This window comes from Siniperca chuatsi, linkage group LG15 (assembly GCF_020085105.1).
Source record: "Siniperca chuatsi isolate FFG_IHB_CAS linkage group LG15, ASM2008510v1, whole genome shotgun sequence".
Classification (NCBI taxonomy): Eukaryota; Metazoa; Chordata; class Actinopteri; order Centrarchiformes; family Sinipercidae; genus Siniperca; species Siniperca chuatsi.
Window position 1 is genome coordinate 6314950 of NC_058056.1, and position 21320 is coordinate 6336269.

Below are 21320 nucleotides of genomic sequence, written 5' to 3' on the forward strand. Positions count from 1 at the left end.
CACACTCTCCTTCTTTTTACAACTGGGACAAATGGCCTTTTGAACCCAGCTGGCTCATGTCTTGATGTATGGTAGGAAGTATGTAAGCTGAAGCAAGCTTTTAAATCTTGCAGACTGCATTCAGCAGTTACATTAGCACAGATACAACATTCTACTTTATTATGACGCTTGTCTGTTTCCAAAATAATTGACATAATGAAGCTAAGAGCCCAAATTGCTTAAATTCTCTAAAGGATCAACAGATTGTGAGAGAGACAGAGAGAAAGAAAGGAGGAAGGGCCCTTGGGTTTCATTTAAAGCCTCCCCTCTCCTTAATTATTTGTTCAAGGTGGAGGTTGGTAAAAAATTTGAGGGAAAACGGGCCAGTTGGGACGTCATGTGAAAAGAACGGGAGGAGCAGGGCACCGGTTTCTGCTGTAAAACAAAAGAACCTGTGTTCACCGGCCCAGACTGTAAACACACACTTTTCCTAACACGACTGTGTGTGTGTGTGTGTGTGTGTGTGTGTGTGTGGTTGGTAAATGGGGAGTCTGACGCATTAACTCAGTGCTTGTCAAGGCTCTCTGACAGTCTGTTAGGTTTCCAGTGGAATACAAATATGGAAGTTTGGGTGTGCGCTCGGCGTTTGAGTCTTAAGAAGGTTGAGGAGGATAACTAAACAGAGCAGGCAGTCCAGTGAGACTCATAAAGCTCTGTGTGTGTGTGTGTGTCTGTCTACGAGAGACACACACACACACACACCCTCGCCAGACAGTACTACATACATTACAAAGGATTACAGTTGTCCAAGGTCATGTTGGTTATTGGGACAGAGGTTTCCAGAGGAGAGAAGGGATTTTCCTCTTATCCAGAGAGATTGGTTGGGTTTATCCTTAACAGCACATCCACACACCCACACATCGACATGCTCACAGACAATACAGTACAAGATTCAGTCTCTATCCCGGAACAAAACAGCTCCGTTTCAAACAGAAAAAAGCAGAGCAGGGAGTGCTTCAAGATATTCCGTCGCTACACGTGCTGTTGGAAGGGGAAATATGAAGATAAAAGATGGAATTAAGTGCAGCGGTAAATGTGACCTAAAAAAGAAATTCAGGTTCAGGCACTAATGTGAATTTGGCTAGTAAAAGACCTTCGACAGAACAGTTGGAACAATACAAACAGCACTTATGTATCAAGCTGCCTTCATCATTCATGCAACCGAACCAGTGTCTCTGAACATTTTAGCCCATTTGCTTTAAATTATGTATCCTTCACATTGCTGCCAACCATTTTCCAAAGCAGACTGAAGTGTTGTTTTTCTTTATTGATTTCACACAGTAAATGTGTTTTCCCACCTTACAGGCAGCCATTATAGTTTCAGTTCTTTTCAGTACAGCATGAGAATTAACCTGCAGAGACTTGAAACCTACCTGAGTCAGCTAATCCATCACAACAATGTGTAATGTCTTTTTATTATTGTCCAAGTTATGTTATCAGTGCAGGATCATGCAAATTGTAATTGCAGACTGATCTGAAAAGCGTGGATGGATACCACACAGCAGTGATGTCATTTTGACAAAAATAAGTTCCATGTTGCTAACTACAAACTGAGGGACTATTCATATCCTCTTTATTAGTGTCCATAGCGGGTGAGCGATCAGATAAAATTATTATAAAAAAGTATAATAATAATAATAATACTGATATACAATAAGACCACATTGATTCTCTGAGGACATCCCTGTCTTCCCGTAGGTACTTTGTGCTGGATAAAAAATGATGTGCTTCATGTTGTTTGTAAATAGATGCAGCTTAGTTAATTAGGTTTCCCTTGAGTGCATTTGCATAGCAAGTTCTCACACGCAGAGCAGTCGCAGTACTTCTGCATAATTGGCAGGAATTAAGCAGTGGTTGAGGAGAAGGTGCCAAGCAAGACCAAATCCATGATGTGTTAACCAGAGCCAGTCTGAAACAGCCTGTTAAAAAAAAAAAAAAAAAAAAAAAAAAAAAGTGCATCCATGATAAACAAATATTACAGTATAAATACAAATTTGAACACAAACAGCAGGGGCGTATTAAATATTCTATCAAGAATACAAAAAGATCATTATCCTCTCACAGAGCGCAGCAGTGTTTGTGTGCGTCTGTGTGAGATGAGCTAAATCGGTGTGACTTCACATTCTCCATTTCTGCGTGTGTGTGTGTGTATGAATGAATGTATGTGTGTGTTTACTCGTTTAGCACAGACCCGAGGGGATGAGAGGAAACAGATTTGACCAGACACATAATTATAGGATGGAGAGGGATGATGGTGGGGGTTGCCATGGTGAAAAGCCCATAATGACAGGATGATTGTGCATCCTCACAAAAGAGCGAGCCCCAACTCCGTCGTATCACAACACTAGAACCACATGCAGTATACTCGCCTCGCGAAATGCTGCTGAAGTGCTGAAAATGTAATATCAGTCATATTTTCATTCGCATTTATTGTTTACTTTCATTCTGTGGTGGAAAGTACATTCACTCAGGTGCTATACTTCAGTACAATTATGAGGTACCTTGCTTGAGTATTTCTATTGTATGCTACTTTATACTTCTTACATATTATTATTTATATAAATGTTTATCCAAATCTTAGGTATGTATTCATTAAAATGCTGTTTAGACATTATTGCTTCAGTGTAAAAAGGAAAAAAGAACAGATGCCATTCTGCAGTACTTTTACTTTTCATACTCAACAGCTGCACTAATCAATATTTTATATAAAGAATGCCACAAATGACTGTGTGGGTTTGTCACTACGAGTGAACCCTTTCACATTGCACAGTGAATGATCACCCAACTCCGTAGTTCCTCTCAGCTCTACCGACTTTGAAGACCGTTTCGGAGCATTGTTTTGGTTTTATGGCCCACAAACTCCACTCTAATCAACCTTGTTCTCAGCTGAAGCAGGCAGCAAAAAAAGCTCTAGTTGAGCTCTACAGTGGAACATTTAGGAGCTAAAGAGCTAGATATTTCCTTCAGGAGCTGGTGGAGGCCAAAATAGTGGTGAAAAGAGAGTGAATATTGGACCTACATCTGTCACGTGACCAGAAGCGCGACTCCAAATGAATCCTAATAATGCTCCTTGTCTGCTGGATGTGTTTGCGAACATGTTCGCCACAAACAACTTTATTAGGTGACAATTTATCAACGTTGTGTTTTCAGCTTGTTCTGCTGCGCCTAAGTGGCAAAAAGAAACAACAATTAATGCAGCTTAAAATACATTTTGCTGATAAACACTTCTTGTTATTTAATTACAAGCAGAAGTCCTGCTTTCAAAATGTTCCTTGAATATTCTTACACTGTGATATTGCTATCTTTACTGAAGGATCTAAATACTTCTTCCACCACTGCTTTCATTTATGTAAAGCTTGAGAATAAGAGCAACAGTAAGGGCAAGACTCAAAAGCTTCTTTTAGAAATACTCACTGAAGTTGTGTTGTGTGCCAAGAAAAGCCATGTGAAAAGTTTATTTCCTGAAATCAGTATAATCACGATTAAAAATCATGCACTGAAAAAAAAAAAAGGAAAAAAAGAAACACGATCTGTATTTTAGTTTTGCCAGAATTGTGCAGCCACACATGCACCGATCTGACGCTGTCCTGATGTCGTCTTTTAGCAAGACACTGACTCGATCTGGTCTTTAGAAACTACTAACTCTGTCCTCTATGTAGCAATAATATTGAACTTCAAGTATCACATTATGTTTAAGGATATTGGCTGGTCCTTGCTGTGTTTTCTGCTGTATACTGCAGTAAAACGCTGTGTGTGTGTGTGTGTGTGTGTGGGAATGTAGAGTAGGTTTGGCTACAGGCACATTGTTCTGGCACAGAGCACTGGACAGCTTGGACGGAACAGGGTGGACATACGGTGGTCAAATCATGCAGTCATTCTCCCACCGTGTGTGGGTGTGTGTGTGTGGGTGGGTGTGTGTGTGGGTGGGGGCTCACGTGTGCCTTTCATCTGGACCATAGAAGAGGATACAGTGCATGCAATAAAGCATTTGGTTTTGGTGTGTGTATCAGCCATGTCCATGTACAGGCCAGCTTTTTTTTTTTTTGTCACTTCCTGTCAAAATGCTAACATTTGTACACATGGTTATCTGGTTGCAGTTTACCAAATCGCTGAAGCACTTTGGGGAGGAAGAGAGGAGGATGCAGCCCGATGAGTTCTTCGGGATCTTCGACACCTTCTTGCAGTCGTTCAACGAAGCGCGGCAAGACCTGGAGAACATGCAGCGACGTAAAGATGAGGAGGAGAGGAGGGCGCGAATGGAGGCCATGGTGAGACACACATTTAGAGAGCAGACCTGAGACGGCAATGGTTTGGACAAAACTCTTACTTTGTTTTATTTTGTTGCCGAAAAGAGTTAAAGTGTTTAAAACACTTACGTTAAGGGGTTTTCTTCCTACTCTCCCATGGTTCTGTCTTTGTCCCGTAACTTCCTGTCTCCATTTTCCAGCTCAAGGAGCAGAGGGAGCGGGAAAGGCGGGCCAAGAAGAGCGGCGCCTCAGACGAGGCCGGCGGGGAGTTCGACGACCTGGTGTCGGCATTGCGTTCCGGTGAGGTCTTCGACAAGGACCTGAACAAATTCAAGCGGAACCGCAAGCGCTCCGTCAACCAGCTGGTGGAGGGTGGGGGCCGCGAACGGGCTGTCACCAAGGTCAACTACTAGGTCGGAAGAAGCAAAAAAAAATAAAATAACTCTAGACACCTAAATTCTGCCGTGGTGTAGATCTCTGAACACCTTAAGTCCAGGTCCTCGACCGGTGACCATTGACATTGGAGAGGATGTAAATAACGGCTGGACTAGACATGTAGCGACATGTGTGGACAGCCACGCCGTTTTGAAGGATGCAATGCTCTCCTCTGATTGGTCTTGTAAAGCTATTTCTAACCGGTTTGTCCTGGGCGTTATGATCTGGACAAAGGACAGTTGGGATCGATGGATGGACAGACAGACGGACAGACAGACCACTGTGACACATTAGCCCATGTCTTTTGACCATATCCTTTTAACACTGTGCTCAAGCTTCCAGCTCTTCATCACCCCCTGTTTTTCACTGCTCTCTTTATTTTTTATTTTCCCCCTCACAAACCCTTCACCGTTCCTCTCTTAAGTTCCTTGGTGCAGGAGCAGCCCAATCTTTTTGCTATCTGGCTCTAAAACACACAGGAAATTGGGATCAGCCAGTCACTGTACATAGACACGAGGCCAAGAGAAAGGACTGGAAAAGGGACTTCGGGCTGATTTTAAAAACAAACAGAAAAAGAAGGTGGGAAGGTGGAACTAAGCCATAACCTCCACAGTCATGGTTGCTTCAAGTGTCCTCCAGAACAGAGACTTTCCAGCCACAGAATAGGTGGATATTCATGAACTTCCTTTACTGCAAAGAAGGGCATGCAGTCAGCAAATCCCAGAATGCTTTGTAGGCTTCTGAAAGAGTTGGGAAGGATTCACGACCGAGGGGGTTTACGCTTCAAAACAGAGGATTCATCGCGACGGCCTCCTCCAGCACACAGCATTCCCAGGGAGGACGTCCGTGCATCCCGAGGTGCGATTTCAGAGGACACGACTCTCTTTTCGAGGAAATAAAAAAACAAAACTATTTCTCAGCTTGATCCGCATGACAAAACGATGACTGTGCCACAAGGGTCAAGCCTCACCTACACTCTCAACATTGTTCTGGCATTAACCAGTGCCAAAGCAAAGAGAAAACAAATGTAACTGTATTAATACAAAACAATACTGCAATTAGGCGTCGATATATATTTATATTTAGATGCAGACAAACTAATTGCAAAGATGTCGAGGTTTTTTTATGTTTTCATGGCATTTTTAGGGTTTTGTACACGCAGTGCATTATTTGTTGGTGTTGCAAGTTCACATTGCTGTTGAAGTGAATTTGTATACATTTTGACACCTGTATGTCTTGTTTGCACTGTAGCTCTTCTGACAAACGTTACACTCCTAGGTCTCCACAAGCCATCCACAGTGTCCTCTGGAAGAAAAAAAAAAGTCCTCTCTGTACTTAAATTGCACTTATCTATATAAAAAAAAAAGACAGTGAAGGAATAAATTTAAACTTAAAGGCACAATCTGCAGTTAGTTTGCAGTGCTCTCCCTGCTCAGCTGTCCGTGTGCATGATTCACATCTGAATGTGTTGTCTGCTCCATCGGCTGCAAGTAAAGTCCAGGCCATGTGGACTCCAGGTGAATAGGATGCTGTATAGCAGTTCTCATTGGGCCTTTAATGGCTCTCATCCATAGTATCTGTTCCACTGGTGCTAGAACATGTGGTCTCTGGACAGAGCCATCAGTCCAGTTGAGGATTTCGCAAGTTAAAGTAGTGCGTGATCACTCTGTTACCAAGATTCAGGCTCACCATACAGTATTTCTGTGCGTTTTTATTTCAGTTGGTATTGTAATATCCGACCACACCATGTGATGAGTCTGTCATTGCAAAGTCAAGGTAAAACAAAGCATGTAAAAGGGTGTGAAAATTCGTGTAGTGGCTTGATGCAAATATTTAAGGTTCTTTAATGGAAGACATTGACCGGACACTAACAAAGACAACAGCCTCAGAGAGCTTCATAGAAAACAGTCCTTACTTCCATCTCTCCTTCCAGCTTCTCTCAAACGTAAGTTTGCATATGACCCAGTTATTATTGGCAACCTGCTGCTAGCTAAAACGTTAGCAGTAGGCATGACAAGGGCTGCCATGTGATGTATGGGCTTAGATGTTCTTCTTGAGGATGGACCTACAGTAGCTTACTACAGGAAGTGTACCCACAGAGAGGGCTCTAATCCTGGGGTGAGGGCTCCGCTGTGGAAGGAGCCAGTCCTGGTCAGTTCTTAGGAGATGAGGAAGTTGATAGGTTCACACTCCATTTTGGGAGATAAAATGAAAGGAAGGATCTATTAAAAACAAGAATCATATGCCACATATGAACATACGGCGTCATATAAGCAGGTAGAGGGTAACACGTGCATAAAGTTCACATGAAAAATCCTGGTGGTAATCCATTTTGTTCTTAGATAACCCGTTTTAGTCATTCCATCTGCATGCGTGGTTAGATATAGTACAGTATGAGCCATATGTAAGGTGTCCAGGGGTACAGTAGGAAGATTGGACTTTGTCTTTTTCAGAGCAAATCTAAAAATGGGAACATCCTGTGTTTAATCTCCTCTGTTAGCCCATGCATGCAGGTTTCCTAATAATCCAGAATTAGAGGAGGCAAAACAAATATAAGGCCGGGAATCTAGCTACGCTTTTTCTTCACAGCTTTATGTTCTGGAATATATCCTTATTACATATAGATTGGCTGAGTTTGACAGGCCAAAGGATTTGCACAACAGCCCCTGGGTTAGTAATGGATAAAAGTTGTGATTGTTCTCATAGTAACATCAAGGACTCGTACTGCAGTTCCTTTCTCCATTCCTCATTTTAAATTAGAGGAATGTACTTGGAGTATATACAGTAGTGTTACAAAACACAAGACACTTCCAATATCGGATTATTAAATTATTATTATTATTAAATATCAGTTTTTATTTAATTTGCAGTGTTTCATGAAGATCTCTGCAGTAGTAGTGGCTATCCCAGTTAGTCTTTGTTCCTTAATTCTGCCACATTTTCATTTTCAGCTTTAAGTGCCTCTGACCTTGATTTCACACATGTACGATTCCTATTATTGTGTTTTAGTGCTTGTGGCTTTCCAAAAAAAATGTACTGTGTATGCTAGTGAAATGCAGCTGACAGTGGGAATTAGACTAACTGGCGCCATCTTGTGGCTTCAGATAGTTCACTTGGTGTTACACCTGACATCGCAAGCAGTTAGAAGCAGTTCTCCAAAGTGTTAACGTGATATGACACTTGACCCCATCTCTAGGCACAATAACTCACCAAAGTCTCCTAAAATGAAGTCCAACGGGTGTACTAAAGTGTGGCTGGCATGTCATCAGAGAGGTTTGACCTATTACCTGTACAGACAAAATCCCACTCCCTTTTCTCCTAAACCTCTATTTAATCCATAATAGGTCATTTCACAGAGACACCTCAACCTACCAGGAGTTTATTCCTTTAATTTGTACTCAAACGGAAGCAGGAGAGAAGCTGATGTGAGGTTGAAAGGACAATGTGAGTGCAGAGGGGATCGCATGTCCCACACTTTAGAGATTAACCAGTAAACCAAATAGATTCAGACACTTTGAAAAACCTGAAAAGTCTATTAAGTCCTAAGGGGAAAATGACATATGATTGCTTATTCTTTAACCAGCATCTTATGTATATTTGAGCTATTCTATTTCCTAACCTCTGCTCCTTTGTCTTTCGAGTTAATCAGAGTTAGTATATCAGACTTTGGCAGACCCTTTAACTCTTAATCCAGAGTTTTAACCCGTATTGTAGTGCAGACTATTTACTGAGGGGTATTGCAACATTGTCAGTATTATTACATGTTTATGTTGTTACATGTTTGGATGTTTATTTGGCCATTGACTGGCTGATTTTGGAGTGTACAGATGGAAATCAGAGGAATGAAATTAGTAGCTTGTTCAATGCACTTTTAATATGGGACATTTCCATTTGCAGCGCCATTTTGAGGGCTTAGAATCCTCTAGAAATGAGAAGGGTGCAACGAAAGTGATGCAAAAAAAAAAAAAACATGGTGTGAAGAATAAAGAGAGGAAAAAGGGTGAAGTGAGGTTGGGGACTCCGGCTGGGCCGCTGGAAACACATTAATATTCTGTTGGATGGCAGAGATGGGATTTGTGGGGACATAGACACAAAGAGGTGACACTCATATGTAACAGGAGTGTATTGAGTTTTAAATCCTCACCTGTCACCTGCTTTAGTGTGTAAAAGAAAAAAGGGGGGTGTTTTCTGACACCACCACATTTCTGTCAAAAAACGCACTTGGCGTCGACCTGCATGCCTAAAGAAGGGTGCACAAAGTTTGATGTGTTGACTTCAACCTTTAATAGAAAATTGCTTGCAATATGAAACACACCTGTTACACGACAGTTTGCTCACCCAGTTTTAGAGGTTGTATAATTGTGAGGAGTCAGTATTTTTATGGTTGGAAAAAAAAGAGTGTCCTCCACCGAAAGATGTACAGTTGGAGGAAAAAAAAAAGCATTTTGTACACCATTCTTGATGTTTGAGATAAGATTTAAAAAAAAAAAAAGATTAAAACATTGAGGAATGTTGCATTTTCCTGTAAATTGTACCTCTATTTATTTGCCTTATTTAGTTTGCTATATTTTGTATGTACACACAGCATTACAACAAAATGTTATATTAAAAATATGAATAATTAAACTGTGGTCCTGTATGATGGATAGTTTTGAGACTTGTATAAGAATGAGATTTTTTTTTTCATTTCTATAATTTTATTTTTGTTTTGTATTTTTTTTTCTCACCCTGTGTCTTTTGTAGGGTTACAATAAACTTTTGTCCCTTACAACTGATTGTTTAATATTTTCTTCAGAATGATCAGTTTCTTATTGACATGGTGAATTATGAGGAATGTGAGAATGAGATCCAGTAGGTGTACTGACACAGAAGGGACTCAAGGAGGCGTGCTTATACAGGAAAGGAGGTATTGATTTACAAATGCTTAGCCTGTGTTCTGAGAAGAGAGAAACACATCACAAGACGGATTTTGTGGTATACAGTATATTAAGAAAGAGAAAACGCGCTGTATATTGAGACCCTCTTGATTGTATCTCCAACATGCTATACAGTGGAGTATACATCGAGCGTAGTGTTGACACAGACAGAGAACAAAGACTTAAATGCATGAAGATGTTATTCCTGCATTTCTAACGTGAAAAAATAAAGTAGGACCCAGAAGTATTCAGATCCTTACCACAGTGGAGAAATACTCCATTACAAGTAACTGTCCTGCAATCAACTCCTGCCTCTGTCAAAAGTACAGAAGTATTAGCAGCTATATGTACTAAAAGTATCAGAAATAAAAGTACTCGATCTGCAGAAAATTGGCCCCTGTGACTGATACATTTCACATATGACATTTGTTAGTTGGTCGAGGTGGAGCTAGTTTTAACTACTTTAGATACAGTTGACTCTCTTTATCTGCATGGGGCAACTGAGCGCATTCAAGGGCAACTGAATGCTGTCAGCAAGGTTCTGCAGTGTCTCACAATCAAGACCAAACCCAACTTGGTACTGTTTGACAGGATCACCTAAAGTATCCACAGGTGAGATGGCAGATGGCTTGCTGACGATCCTGCGACTGACATTGGGCATGGCAAACAGTAGAGCCGTCCTCGTGTGTGCAGGAAGTTCTCTCTCTCTCTCTCTTGAGGGTCTCCTCTTAACAGATGGAAATAATCTTTTTCTCTGAAACGATCAGCTGAGATGATGATGATGAAGAAGTCAAACTTTTTCAAATCCAGCATGCTTCAGGTACTTGTCAGCTGGAAAATTGGCAGTACCCATACCAGGAAGACCCCATAGTGTAACATTGGGATAGTTTGGATGGGGGTATGGTGTAACCTTTGAGGAGGTTTCTACACAACCAGTAGGAGCGGCTCTCTCATCCCTGTTGTCTATGCCATTAAAAGCATTAACAAAGGTGGATTTATCAGCCTCCCTCTCCCGTGATGCCAATATTTAGTGGAATATTATTCCGCTGATCCAAATACACCCGGATCTTTGCAGTCGCTGAGACAGGTCCACTGGTTAGCAGCACTTCTTTAATGAATTCTATTCGTTCATAATCTAATGGATTATCCATAGCTCTCCTCAAAAAATAAAGAAAACCAGAACATCATTGCACTATTTTGATTTGACATGTGTATTCCAAAAATAAAACTATAGTCTATAGGCTACTGTAAGCTAAAGTGTGGCCTACAGTGATTTTAATGAGCAGCAAAACCATCAAAACATGCAAAAATGAATTCAGAAACGTTTTCATTGTAACCTAACAAGACTGCAGTGATAAGCACAGGAAAGCGCTTATGCTACATATTAAACAGATGCAACTTCAACATAAATGCCATAAACATTACATCGTAATACACAATACAGTGCACTGTGTTGACTGTAAATATATGATGCTCCGGTTGAGGAACTTGGAACGTTGCTACTCAGCAAGAAAGTTTAAATCATCTTTCTGCGCCGTTGTAGTTGTCAGAGTTGTGAAGAGTTCAGCCCCTTATACAGTCAGTGGCCAATGAAAACGTCCTGCTGTGAATCTACACCAATCAGTGTCCGTCATGTTTCCTCTTCCACGATATCGGTAACGCTGTCCGATATAATATATAGTCTGTTTATAAAAGAGCTGCAACCTTTGACATCTGCACTGACACTCATTCACACAAACAGTATTTGCCTTTAGTAACGTCTACGGTGTCTCATACGTTACAAAGTTTGCGAGTTTGTTAACAAACCAGTTAGGTCAGACCGTTCGAGAAAGCTTAGAGCTGGTTTCAGCGACATGACATTTTAGTGACCTAGAATATTAATATGTGGCCTGCAGGCCTAATGAAAACGTGAAAAATAACGCGCAGGGAGGCTGGTTCGGGTGTTCAGAAAAGAAGCACTGCAGTGTGAAGCAGCGTGGAGAATGTACGTACTGTAAATGTAAAATAAAGGCCAACTGTTTCATCGCCCTCCCATATCATCTCATTAGGTCTGTGTGACAAGTCATCTTCATCAATCACCTCCACCTCCTTCAGTTGACTGATATTTTCTGCCTCTTTTCACCAAAAGAAAAATGTCTCCATATTGCTGCCCTGGAGCCAAATTTCAGATTGTAAGATTTTTGTTAATATCAGAAATATCCGCATGTACTGGAATAAATGAGCTCTGTAGACTATACGGAGTTGTGGTAGGAAAATGTGTTTGACATTTGATATTATTATGATTTTAGACACCAATCAGCTGTAAAAATAATCAACATTCAGTAATCAGACTGCTTTATTATACTGTATACTGTATAATTACTGCTGATTTAACTCATAATCCTGGGCACACCAAAAATTTGTTATGTGTTTTATAATATATGTTAATGCAAAATGTTTACATTTTAAAATGGCCTTACATATTGATGAAGAATACATTTGGACTTATTTGAGACTGAATCCTAAAGTTTAGAACTTGAAACGCACGTCGTGACCTGAGATTTGGTATCAAGACCTGTGACTTGACATAACTGCTGTAGTAGTATTTTTTTCTACTTTTCATGGCATGGAAAACAAACCGTATGTGTTTATTTCTTTTTTACTCCACGTCCTCAGTGGTGAAGAGGTATGCATGGAGTTCATCCTCGGCAGGAATGTTGTCCTCATCGCTGACTTTGCTCTTCAGCTCAACAGGGATGCATCTGGGCATGAGCTTTCTTCCTCTCTAAAAGAAAAAAAGAACGACGTTTTAGCCTTCCCCCAGGTTTGCTTCTGTACCTTCAGTTACTGATGACTGCTTTGACTACATGTTGGAGTAGAAAAGAAACCGATCAATACAAAACTTCTTTTTTCTTAAACATTCATTTTTAGATTTGTGAGGTTTGGTGTCTTTATTTTACAAAAGGTAGTATTATTAGTGTTTCTCCAAATTACTACATTTCTCATAAACCCAGTTTCATCTTATGTAAGAACAGCACCCTATTTCTATATTGAGCTGTAATGTATTCCAGCAGATTTCCCCCAAATCTTACCCAGTGACACACATGCAGTGTAGGATGTCATTCAAATGAATGTGGTAATTGTTGTTTGATAATACATTTTGATCTGTGGTATAATGTTTAACAGTAGAAAACCTAATACAAAACATAATGGCATAAAATGTTATATGTATCCATTTTGAAGTGAAAGACTCACTATTTTCTTGGTGTCACCCAGGGATCTTTGCATGCACTTCTTCATCCTTTCTTTCTGTTTCTCCCTCTCCAGTCTCAGCTTTTCTTCACGCAGCCTGGAACGTAATATAGCATACAGGAGGAGCAGGGGTTTTGTGACATGTGACATGTGACATGCTCTTTGGGGAAACATCTCTGTTCAGAGTTCCATACGTTACACTGTACATTGTTTTTTTCATCAATGCATTGAAGACATAAAGCCAGTCTGAAATGTCTATCTATGCCAGGACTCCCACAAACTGCTGTGATGTATGCTGACAATGTCCAAATTTGACTAAAACATTACCGCCCCACACCATCGTTACACCCCAACATGATATACACATACACACGGTCATATACACATATATTCACTTTTTATTATTTACAAACAAATCCAGGAAAGAAAGGTGATGGAAAGAAAATCAATCATTCAAAAGTTCGAGCGAATGTTCAATTATAAAAATATCATTTGCAGTGCAAACATGCTGTGTTAAACTGTTTTAAATATTATTTTGGGGGACTGACTGGCTGATCATAATAGAAAATAATTATGAACCTGATACCATTGGATGAAATATACCATCAATTGGTAATATATCATGTACTCTAAACTTATGTAATATATACTGTAATAAACTGTATACTTATCTAAACATTAGTGTCTACTACCCTCAAGCTAGAAGCCCTCTCAGGCCTATGGTCAGTGAGACAAACCTGCTCCTCCTCTGACTGTCCTTGATCTGCCTCAGTGTCTCCAAGCTTTCTTCAGGGATGTTCTCAAGGAGCTGGAGCTGTAAAGACATACGGTACTCGACACTGGACAGCTTCTCCAAGGTGCTGAGGTTGGTCAACCGGCCATCCACGCAGCAGCAATACACTTCTGTCACCTTCATGCCCAGAGCATCCAACAAAACATCCTGTAAGCAAGGACAGGAAGTGGGATAGATGAAAGGGGAGGAGAAAACGAGGAGGAGAGGAGGCAGAATAAACCATAAAACATCATGTTAAAATTAGCATGCTGTGTGCAGTTTACTGATGCCACATTAGATGATTTCTGGGTGTTGTTCCCCAATGGATCCATTTTAAGTTGCCAAGTGCAGCTTTTAGATTTGAAATAGGGTGATGTTGGAAACAAGTGTAGCCAAACGTACAGTACATTCTGCTTCCTTACCTGGTCCTCTCTTTTTAATGAGTCATGGACCTGAACCTTCTTTCTGAGCATGGCAGCTCTCTCCTTCTCTTTGTCTATTCTGTCCTTCATGTCATTTACCTGCAACGTTAGCTTCTCTTCATCCTCTTTCCTATAGACAGAGAGGATTTAGCATTGGATGGAATTATTGCCACAAGTTGTTCACAGTATTTTGTACATAGATTTTGTCTTTCATATCTATTGGTTGTCTTGTGAGCTGTTTTCCCTTGGTTGCCTTATGTGCCTGCTTTACATGTTTTTTGTGTGTTACTTGCCTCTTCGAAGTTACAATTGTTATTTGTCACTTTTATTTACTTACTAATACTTTGTATAAGGTTGTTTTTTGTTTATGATGTTTCCTCTAATACTGCACATTCTTTAGTGTTGTCTACCTTGTGGCTTTACTTTTTTGTTGTTTGTCTCATCAGTCTTCCCAGGGACTGCAGATTAAAATGAGCTTTTTGGATAAATATGATGCTTACATTTTCTTCAAGGTGGTCTCGATGTTCTGCCGGAGCTCCTCAAGTGTCTCATCCCCCCTGGTGGAGTTCTGAATCAGGGACAGGTTCTGCTCAGTCAGCTCTGTCTGCAGATCCAGTAGCTGCTGGGGATCAGAGAAGTATAGCTCCAGTTTCTCCTGCAGGAGGGGAAAGTGACACCTCAATGTGAGCACTGCAAATAAAACACTAAAGATAAAATTAGGTAGTGCTTCAGGAAAACTGACCTCATGTTCTGAGCTGTTGCAATCCAGTTTAGAAGTGGTGATCCTGAAATGCCATAGAAAGACTTTAGGCTCAGGAGAGGTTAAGATGTCATGATATGTGTGGGTAAACTGTCATTTGGTAGATGGTTTTCTGTATAGCTTTATGAAACAGCAGCAACAAGAATGATAACAAATCATAAAAAAATAATAAAACATAATAAAAAATATAAAATTATCAACAGAAAGAAAATGAATTGAAAATGTGAAATGATGTTCAAATAAAAAATAAATACATAAACAAGAAAAAAAAGAATGCGCAGCATAACACTCATCAGTCTCGTCATGGATGTGTGTGTTGGTGTCTCCTTACAGTGTGCCGCTGTGGGCTGTTGACAGCATGGGCTCTCTGGTCGAAGGCAGCACTCCACCTGGACTGGACTCTAAACCTCTCTCCAAACCTGTGTGCATGTTGTCATTCCCATCACACTACTAAGCACTATTCATACTCAGAAGTCAGGATATGTGAGCCTCTGCAGCATCAATTCTGTGCAGTTTTTTTAATCTGTCTCTTGTGAGTCCACAGATTTTAATGAAGTGCAATACTAAATCAATGGAGTGCTCTTTGAAGGGAATCCCAAATCTCAAACACACAAAGAGTAGTATTGCTAAAGTCATCTCATTTATACTGGAAAAGATGAGACAGCTCAGACCAGGTTTTATTTAAGACCAATATCAGGGGATCAACAAACATCAGCCTGGCAGTTATAATCTACTTCATGTTGATTCACTGGGTTTTAACACTTACCCTGTCTAATTGCTGACTCCTGAGGCTCCCTGTTCTGCACATCCTGAGTGTCTCTGTCAGACGTGACTTTAGCTTTCAAAGCCTCTGCCTCTTTGCCCTCATGCCACTCCGGAGGTGTAAGCATGAACAGAACGTTCTTGTATCTCCTATATTTATTCAGGATTTCCTCAATCTTGGCAAATTTACTACGAAGAAAGACTAGGTTTAGGTCCATATAACATGCTACTGCGTCCCATTACAATAGTCATTGCGGATTAATACCTCAAAATTGTTCTTTACTTTACACAATATATAGTTCTTCTCCTAGCACCTGTTGGTTAATTACTTTATGCACATAAAACATGGAGAATGTGCACATATTTATGTTAAATTTACAATATTCTCATAATTCTACCTTTTTAGAGTCCTTATTTCATCAGTTAACTTCTTAATCGCAGCATTCCTCTCCTGTTTGGACTTGCTCTCTTTTTCAAAGCTGACAACAGAGACATTACAATTATTCCAATATTTGAAAAATAATATTTAATTCAGTCTTAGGGCTTGTGTCCATATAGCGTTATTTTTCTGGGGCGCTGGGGAGAGCTGGGATGAAGCGCTTGTGCGGTGAGACATAAAAACGCTACGTCTACAGAGGGTTAACTACATAGTTAACGACACACTTACAACGCATTGGTTGATAAAAGCACAGGAACACTCCAGGAACATTCAGTGTCCGGCCGATCTGTTCCCACAAATGGGCTTTTCTGTATCTGTTATGATAGTTTCTGTCTGACATATCATAAAGCTCAGGATTGACAGACATGGCCAGAATGTAAGTTATGACTCTAACTATGGATCTATGAGACCGAACGATGACTGTCACCGCGGCCTTTCATGTTTAATGATGCCATCCGTCTACCTATCCTCGAGATCTTATATCAACAAAGTCATGTGACTGACCTTAGGCTCGCTGTCTATAAATACATCCAGGTGAGCATGCCTCTTCCTCATGCCTGGAACGCCCCAGCCCGTTCTGAGCGACAAGAAATGGTGACGTCATCATTCGGTCTCATAGATCCATAGTTATAGTCATAACTTACGATCTATTTCGACTTCAGTCAGACCGTCACCATGACTGGCTCCAAGCCATCCCTACCACCTGCCACAGTGGAGAGGACAGCCGAGCCCAGTGTTGTCTGCATTGCCACATTGACCTTGTAAAAATGGAAAAAAGTACATGGAGCACTCCACGATGCTGCTGCACAGATCACCACCCTGGTGAACACTCTTGGTGAGAGAGAAAGGCCAAATGGAAGTACCTGGTCTGGAGTGGTCTGGGCAGATGGTTACGTGCAAATATGCGTCCATTAAATCTAGGGAAGTGAACCACTCCCCTTCCTCTATGGACTGTTTGGTGGTCAACATCTTAAAAGGGAGCATCTTCACAAAGGTGTTTTGTCACCTTAAGTCTAAGATGGAACGCAGGCAGCCATCTTTTTTTGGAATGAGGAAGTAAGTGGAGTAAAACCTAGCAAGCTGTTCACCGGCATCTAGTGTCAAAATGGTCTCCTTCCAACACTCCGCCAGGCACAACGGGCATATTGGTGAGGTCTTTATATTTTCTGAGAGGGAGGTCTGTGCCAGCCAAATCTGTCTATGAGCTAGCATGGCTGATGACATGGAAGCCCTCAAATCCCTTGTGAGCTCCTCCCGAGCCCCCTTTCCCTCTGCTCTCCAAGTGGCTACTGTGCGACATATGCTGTTACGTAATACCAAGGGCTGAGGGGAAGTGAATGAGGGGAAGTGGAACTACTTATGAAACGCAGCCTCAGAGATTTTCAACTAGAAGCGCTCGGAGCAGCCGCACAAGAAAGTTGCTGGGTGCAGCGCTTTTCCTCCAGGTGGCCGCATGCTGCCGCATACGCTCTCTCCTCATTGGGAACAACTGAATGAAGATGCTATATGGACACAAGTCCTGAAGTTACAATGACATGGAAACCATTACTGCTTACAGTTTTCTGGAATCCACAGATTTCTCCTCACTCCTCTTGAGGAACTCTTCTAAGTTGTAATTCTCTCTCTCAGTGATTCGTTCAAGCTGTTTCAGATATTGTTCCTTTGCTGCAATGTTCTTGTCCATCTTCATAATATGTGACCTGCTCTTTATCAAAGATGCCTGAAGAAAGAAGGATGAGGGTAAAGGGAGTATTACAGATAATTAAGGAGAGGAAGGTGAAGCCAGACATGAATTGGCAGTGGAAATAAGATAAACATATCAACATACTATGTCTTTGTCATCATGGATCCCATGCTTTTATTTTAAAAGAATAGTTCAACATTTTGGGAAATATTCATATATGCTTTCTTGCCAAGAGTAAGATGAGAAGATTGATACCACTCTCCCATGTGTCCATTAAATATGAAGCTACAGTCAGCAGCCGCTTAACTTAGCTTAGCGGAAAGACTGTAAACATGGGGAGATAGCTAGCCTGGCTCTGTCCGAAGGTAACGAAATCCACCTAGCAGCACTTCTAAAGCTCAATATCTAACATAATATATCTTGTTTGTTTAACCCATACAAAAACCACAATATTAAAATAACTTGTGGTTTTACGGAGAGTTTCTATTGGTTGCCTGGCAACCTCATGGTGAAGCCATGACTCCATGTAGTCACTGTGCTTGCCCTAGAAATAGTCACGCACATAACCCCCCTGTCAAACCACAACATGCTTTCTTTATGTTAAGCTATGCCCTCCTGGTTGCAGCTTCATATTTAACAGACAGATATGAGACTGATGTTGATCTTCTCATCTACTTCTCTGCAAGAAAGCACTGAAGCGTATTTCCCCAAAGTATTCCTTTAGGTTAAGCTTCAGTTAACGACAGGGTAATGATTGTGTGTCCATAGGAAGATTTGATCTACTAACAGTAGTGGAGAAACGATAAGCTTTTTGGGCTGTATTTTTGTGGCGGTGCTACACCCAGCCAAGCTGCACTGTGACAGTTTTCCAAATCTTGAAATTTGTTTTGTCCATACATCTGATCATTTTGAACCCAGCAGGAGTTTCGTTGAAGTTGTTAATATTTTAGTGGAAATTTGGTCTTGGAAGGTGCACTGAGAACAGAAACAGGTCTCTGCTGGCAATTTTGTGATTCTGTCCACAAGCGCAAACTAAATACACGTGGAAATGTACAGAAAAAAACAAACAATTTTAATAAACACTCTCCAACATGTAGATGCAATAAAATCGGCATAAGAAAAAAGAAAGTTTATTGTGATTAAAGCAGGAACATCCGTAAAGCGGTCTATACTGATCTATGAATCAATATCTGTTGTCCACAGATGCTTTATGCTCTATGATTAAATCCCTGTAGCCATCTGAAGCCACGCTCTGATCTGTACTCTTGTACACTTAGCACTGCTGCACCTGCATGAACCATAGCAGGTGCACTTGGAAATGTCCAGTCTGAGCAGCACTGGTTATTGCACTTGCGCCACTAAAATAGGACCTTTTAAGTCATTTACCTCCAGCAGTGCTCTCTGCCGTTCAATGCAGAGTAAGTCCCGTTTTCTGTCTCTCTTAATAGTCTCTAGGGACAGAGGACAGATCATTCTTAACACTAAAGTAAGCAAACCTTTCAAGCCAAAATTAGTACCTTTACAACATTTTACATGCTTTGACTCTCTGCTCCGTATCCACCTACCATGTTTAATCGCAGACATCTTCAGGTCAGGACTGTCTTGTGTTTGTTTAGAGAGAGTTGTGTTATTCTTAATTTGTTGTGGAATCTTCACCGTCTCCTGTTTCCCCTCCTCCACCACTTGTCCTGCCAGGTTTTCTGTCTTTGTCAAGAATTTACGCAGCACCTGAGCATGGAGGAATACAACAGTACAATCTCAAACATAACACTACTAATATGCAGTGGATGTAAAACAATGTATGATTTGTACATGTGCTTACACACACCAACCTCTTTTCTGTGCCCTTTTGCCTTTACAGTCTCTGTAGACATGATATTACTCTCTGGCACTTTGAGCTGGCTTTGTCCTGTCTCCCTTCCTCTCAATTCTACACAGAATAAATGAAGAAAATGTGTTTTACCAAACAAACATTGCTGATAGTTTTTATAGTTTTTTTCTAAGTTTCTTCTCTGCTTTTGTTTTCCAAATCTGTCACTTTGTCCACTGTTTATAAATCTCTGAAAGTAAAAGCTCTGTCAATATTTGAAACAACAAGACAACAAAAATATCTGGTCCTTCTGTTGAAATTATAATGTTAATACTACTAAAATGACTGTAGTCACACTGTTTGTGAGGCATGGCATTATGACAGATACTTACCTAGCTTCGGTGACGACATCTCTGAGATTTCTTTTGGCATCTTGTGCTCTACTGGCTCTGTATTTAAAGTGACTGCAGGTTGCAGAAAGAATGACAAATATCTGCACTGTTTCTCTATGTTCTAAACAGAGAAACAGTTGCCCAGTAGCCTCGATGTGGCTGTTTCCACATCGAGGCTACTGGGCTAGTGACAGCTTTGGGTCGCCTGCCAGAGGAACGTAGGCTTTCTTCATCAAGTGTCAGCTTATAGGTCTGTTCTCTAACCTTATTCTTAAAACATATCACTGCATATCCCCTAATAAATGTTTAGCTTAATCAAATTAGCACAAAACACAGCACATTAACACAGAAAACCCGTTGAAGGTAATAGCGCTGTTCCAGCATAGGAGTACAGTATGGTTTCTATGGTAAGTTAACTTAAAGTTAACTTTAAAGTTAGCCAGTTAGCTACATTTGTTTGCAACATTTCTGCAAATAAGAATGTTGTTGACAAAAGTGATCATGTTGTTATTAAGTGTACCAGCTTCAAGAGAACAGTTGTCTTGAAGGTTCTCTCGTCCTTAAAAAATGCAATTCTGTGTATGTAACGCTAAGTTAGCTTAGTAATTAACTTAGTGTTTAGCATCAACATTTTGGTCCCACTAAAGCAAACTGTTTTAAGCATTTTCAATTTGATATTAATAATGAACTCTACTACCTACGGTACCGTCTGACACGACTCTTTACAACTTTATCACATATGAGACTAGTTTTGGACTTCAAATTGGGATGTTTTGGCATTTAGCTAGCTCCCGTTTGTCGACTGTGACCATGGTAACTGCTGCCTTCAAGGTTCCTTGTAATATGGCTTTTTTTACTTTCGACGTCATATCTTCAATAAAACTTGTTGGGCAAATGCGTTTCGTGAAAAATAACGAATTCTGCGACATTTTTGCAACATATGGGGCAGAGCAAAACAGGCCAATATTAGGATTGGAATGCTTCTAACTTCAAAAACGACCCCATCTGATTGAAAAATGGCCCGCTCACTGACAAAAAGATGTAAAGATAATCAATATATTCCATGTGCAAAAGGTGACAAAATGTGACCAAAAACAAAACAAAAAAGCCCCTAAAAATTGTTTGTGTTAATTTTTAACACACACACACACACACACACACACACATATATATATATATATATATATATATATAACCAAACACCGTTTAATACATTATCAATAACACTATGTAACGGTATGACTGGTTGCGTGGGGTGCCAGTTAGGTCAGCGTCTAACAATATTTTCGTCAGGTTTGTGAGTAAATATCAGTGAATGTTAATATTTAGCAACTATAGTTTTTAACACAAAGTATGCCCTCAAGCCTCAAAAATACACTTACTATCATAAAAAAGCCCCCTTTTTTATTTT

The 21320-nt window shown here is 40.4% G+C and overlaps 3 protein-coding genes across 8 annotated transcripts in view; 1 reads left to right on the forward strand and 2 right to left on the reverse strand.

Annotated features, from left to right (window-relative positions):
• Positions 1 to 9489, forward strand: part of daam2 (dishevelled associated activator of morphogenesis 2) — a 100584-nt gene extending 91095 nt beyond the window's left edge. For all 3 annotated transcript variants that reach the window (XM_044166089.1, XM_044166091.1, XM_044166090.1), the window contains 2 exons: positions 4137 to 4307; positions 4487 to 9489. In XM_044166089.1, the coding sequence (XP_044022024.1) occupies positions 4137 to 4307; positions 4487 to 4699 (384 nt within the window). In that variant the 3' untranslated portion in view covers positions 4700 to 9489. The remainder of the gene's footprint in view (positions 1 to 4136; positions 4308 to 4486) is intronic.
• On the reverse strand, positions 6417 to 10797 carry LOC122861542 (interferon-inducible GTPase 5-like). The gene is given in 4 exon segments (XM_044166097.1): positions 6417 to 10384; positions 10387 to 10435; positions 10437 to 10638; positions 10640 to 10797. Coding segments are annotated over 4 exon segments (684 nt in total). The 5' UTR covers positions 10789 to 10797; the 3' UTR covers positions 6417 to 10100.
• A 76-nt stretch (positions 10798 to 10873) lies between these two features.
• Positions 10874 to 20758, reverse strand: LOC122861541 (cilia- and flagella-associated protein 100-like). 4 transcript variants are annotated; one of them, XM_044166096.1, is made up of 15 exons: positions 20607 to 20758; positions 19910 to 19981; positions 19540 to 19637; positions 19273 to 19435; positions 19094 to 19158; positions 17580 to 17743; positions 15983 to 16063; positions 15589 to 15773; positions 15154 to 15241; positions 14805 to 14847; positions 14563 to 14717; positions 14162 to 14192; positions 13606 to 13808; positions 12872 to 12965; positions 10874 to 12401 (listed from the first exon to the last, which is right to left on the reverse strand). In XM_044166096.1, the coding sequence occupies exons 2-15, from the start codon at positions 19947 to 19949 to the stop codon at positions 12276 to 12278; spliced, it is 1536 nt and encodes a 511-aa protein (XP_044022031.1). In that variant the 5' UTR covers positions 19950 to 19981; positions 20607 to 20758; the 3' UTR covers positions 10874 to 12275. The 4 variants fall into 4 exon arrangements, with proteins under 4 accessions (XP_044022031.1, XP_044022027.1, XP_044022030.1 ...); XM_044166092.1 differs by having other exon boundaries at positions 14063 to 14192; XM_044166095.1 differs by lacking the exon at positions 20607 to 20758 and adding an exon at positions 20430 to 20591 and having other exon boundaries at positions 14063 to 14192.
• Positions 20759 to 21320: the final 562 nt, after the last annotated feature.

Bases quoted from the DNA above. Each gene is read 5' to 3' on its own strand.
- LOC122861541 (XM_044166092.1), bottom strand. From the start codon at position 19,949: ATGCCAAAAGAAATCTCAGAGATGTCGTCACCGAAGCTAG. The intron at 16,064-17,579 runs GTAAGCAGTAAT...CTCTGTTGTCAG, and splicing joins TCTGTGGATTCCAGAAAACT to CTTTGAAAAAGAGAGCAAGT. The intron at 14,718-14,804 runs GTCAGTTTTCCT...CCCCTCCTGCAG, and splicing joins GCAACAGCTCAGAACATGAG to GAGAAACTGGAGCTATACTT.